The 3,604-nt window shown below is 35.0% G+C and overlaps 1 protein-coding gene across 1 annotated transcript; it reads right to left on the reverse strand.

Annotated features, from left to right (window-relative positions):
- Positions 1-264: 264 nt before the first annotated feature.
- CALHM4 (calcium homeostasis modulator family member 4) lies at positions 265-3,319 on the reverse strand. Its single transcript, XM_074265418.1, has 2 exons — positions 2,759-3,319; positions 265-667 (listed from the first exon to the last, which is right to left on the reverse strand). Exons 1-2 carry the CDS (start codon positions 3,317-3,319, stop codon positions 281-283), a joined length of 948 nt encoding a protein of 315 aa, XP_074121519.1. The 3' UTR covers positions 265-280.
- Between the last annotated feature and the right edge of the window lie 285 nt (positions 3,320-3,604).

The raw sequence follows: 3,604 nt of genomic DNA on the forward strand, positions 1-3,604 counted from the left end.
TAAGAAATTAGAGAAAATAGGGGACAGTTGTGAAGGGAGTTTGAATGAAAAAAAGTTTTAAATAGGATGCTGAAGGTATAATGTTCAGTGAGAAAATTTGGAGACAGAAGTGATTTTTGGTATAATAGTCATTTAAATCAATTTTGACAGCATCACTTGGGACGGATTTTTATGAATAACCTCAGATAAGGGAAAAGTAATGAAGAGGTTGAATTACTCATATCATCATGATGACAGAAATCAATTCTTTATTAGCCCAACATCATGAAAGAAGCTTTAGTCAGGATGTCAGTTCAATAGCCTCTGATTTTCCTTCCTCAAAATTCACATCTAATCTCTCCCCAAGGAAATTATAGCGACCTTGCTGGTTGTCAGTGATGCACACAAGGCTGGGTCTTGAAATATCCTTCCAGTCCTGACAAGAAGGAATTCGAATTTGCCTAACGTCTTCGCACCCAGGAGTGAAACCAAACAATTCCTTGATGCGTTGCATGATAAGGATTCTGGAGTGTTGTTCTGCAGCTTGTTCAAACAGTTGCCTCTCATTTCGGACGTGTGTGGACCAATAGTAGTGCTGCAGGGAGGTAAGTGGGGAACAGCATCTTGCCAGGCAGCAGGAAAGGAAGGCCACTAGAGTTGCCACTGCAATTAAAGTCCAGCCCAACATCTACAAATCAGTATTTAAAAAAAGATAAGGAAATTAATCAAATGATGATCAGGAAGAAATGAAATTAATGAAATACCTCAATTTGAAAATCTTGCAAGGTTGTCATGGCAAAAATAGTTTCAAAAATGGAGGCAAAAATCAACAATGTTTTATAAATGTAGTATTATTATGTTATATGGGGAATTAGTCTAATGAGAACCTGAATGCTCTAGTCATTTCACTTTAGTCTTTTGTTAATGAAATTTGGCCACAGGTAATCTGGAGCAGATTCAAGTTATTAGCCATGAAATGAAAGATGTTGTAACCACCAATTACCATTACTTAAAATACTGTGCAGTAGTTTCTTGGTTTTTTGCTCTTAGGTTCTTGGTATCAATCAGCGTGATCCCATTGAATCCGTGTATAGTGAATAGTAAAGCAGAATCCTGTCACATAATATGTTCCTACTGTGTCTCTGATCATATATTAGTAAGAATTAGGGCAACAATTGTTAGTAATCCTATCTTTTTATTTATGCATCTATTAATTTTTGATTACCACAAGAAACATTTTTGAAAAAAAATATTATATTCCCAAATGGCTTTTGTTGATAGCAGTAACCTTGTCCTACTTTTGGAGTATACAAGATACTGAATCTTCTTTGAAAACAAATTAATTCATTTAGATGTTTTATAACATGTATAAAACACACTTCAAAAGGATCATTAAATGGTTTTTATGTAGAGACAGTGTGTGATATTTTCATTAAGATTTCATTAGTGTGAGGATAAGGGGGAAATAAGGTAATTATTTCAGTTTTTCAAGCTTTTTTAAAAAAGTGACTACCATTATTATCATATGAAGCAAGGAGACAAATTGCTCAAATGTAAGGAAAGCCTGATTATTATCCAGAGAGTGATGGTTAGTGGGTAGAAACTGGCAAGTCTCTTAACAACTGCCTATAGAATTGCATATAGCTGTCTTGGTAGGTCATTTCAATAATACTAATACTAATACTAATACATTCCAATGACCTGAAAAAGAGTGGAACAAGCATAAAAATTATTTTAGATACTTCAGAATGGAACTGAAGGCAGGATGGAGACCTTCCTCCCTAACCTTAGGGAACTTAGGAGACAACCTAAAAGAATCCAACTTAGTGGGTGACATTTTCCCCATATGAGATTACAAATGTGAAAAAATGCTTACATTGATACCTTCAATGGCTTTCTCCATGATATCTTTTACAATGAAGTACTGATTATGTTTAATTTCTAACTGGATTTGAGTTAATTATCATTTTGGTAATTTCATCTTGTTAATTTTCATTATCATGAAGAGTTTTAAAAATAGTATATCCTGCTCTTCTTTGGCAATCTATGATTTTAATCCATATTTCTATTTAATTTTAAAGTTTTTAGTTATTACTTCTTTCTAATCTTCACTGACTAACTCAAGGATCACAATATATGCATTTTATATTCTAGACATTAGTTTTCTTTTGAGGTTCCCCTAAAGAATACCTTGTCCAATTTGAGTGGGTGACATGCTATTATTTCTATAATTAAAGTCTTATAGAAGGTTGACCTTGTTTCATTGGATTTTTTTCTTTAAAATATCTCCTTGTAATATGAAAATATGCCTAACCTCTACCATCATAAACCTAATTCTAATGTTTAAGAATTATAGATCCACTTTAGAATTATAACTCATAGGAATATATATTTGGAGGTAGAAAGGAGTTTAGATACCATCAAGTCCAAACCCCTCACTTTGTAGGTATAGAGATACTGAGGTATAGAGAAATTCAGATCACACAGTTCATAATTTCAGAGGTTGGCTTTAGTCCCAGGCTTCAGGATTCTAAGTTCAGCATTGTATCTATTATGCTACATTGTCTCTGCCTCTGCAGGATTTTGAAATTCTGTCTAACTTTTACTGAATGTTTTAAAATTAAAGTAAAGTTTTTTTTCTTAGGAAAAGCATATAGTCATTTTAGATGAAGATAGATTGTATTCTGCATGAAAGACAATATAAAAAAGAGAAAATGGAAATCTTTTTGGTTTCCTATTAGATGGTTAGTTTGACTATAAGAACAGAGACAAAACTCACCTGTGATTGATATCTGAGCTGAAGAGCCACCTCATTCCTCACCATAAGCATGTCAGGAGGAATCTGTTCAAAGCATGGAAATTCAGCCAGAATCTCTTGGCGTTCAGGGTCACTGAAATTGTTAAAGACATTATATTGTTCCACTGAAGCAAATTCACTTGCTGCACACTCATAGTGGGTACCTGTCAGCAGAGCCACTGCCAGCCATGTCAGTGGAGCCACCAGAGCCCTCCCTGTGATGCTAAAGAATGTGAGACATGCAAGCTTGCGCTGCAGGGAGTTCACAGAGCGCAGATGAGGAGAAGAGCTACAACAGCTTTCCTTGGTCATCATCCATGTTTGACTTCGCAGAGCATAGCCAACAATCAGGAGAATCAGAGCTGGAATGATGAGAAAAGCTGAGCCATAATAGAAGTTGTTTCCAGGCTGGCAGGGGCAGTTAAATGTGAAAGAAGAAAAAAGTTGTTGTCCACATATTGTTAAAGCTGCAATCAAGGTATTGATAAAAGTTCCACTTTTTTGTAGAGAACACAGAATGTTGTTGATGCTTGTATCCATCATAGGATGCTTCTTAACAGCAGTAACCCTTTGGTTCTTACTATTTGCTACACTCCATCATCTGTAAGCATTTTTATAGGACTCTACTGGTTTAACTGGTTGTGTTGAATTACTCAGCATCTTTGCCTCTTTAAAGGATTGTAGCATCTTCTCTTATGTACTCTATGAATTCTAAGCTAGTAAAACAGCTTAATTAAGAGGAGAGAGAAAAATAGGGAGATCTTAGTACAATGAGGTGCCAGCAAAGAACGTCAGGTTATCTTCCCACTGAAAATGTAGGGAAATATA

This window comes from Sminthopsis crassicaudata, chromosome 4 (assembly GCF_048593235.1).
Source record: "Sminthopsis crassicaudata isolate SCR6 chromosome 4, ASM4859323v1, whole genome shotgun sequence".
Classification (NCBI taxonomy): domain Eukaryota; kingdom Metazoa; phylum Chordata; class Mammalia; order Dasyuromorphia; family Dasyuridae; genus Sminthopsis; species Sminthopsis crassicaudata.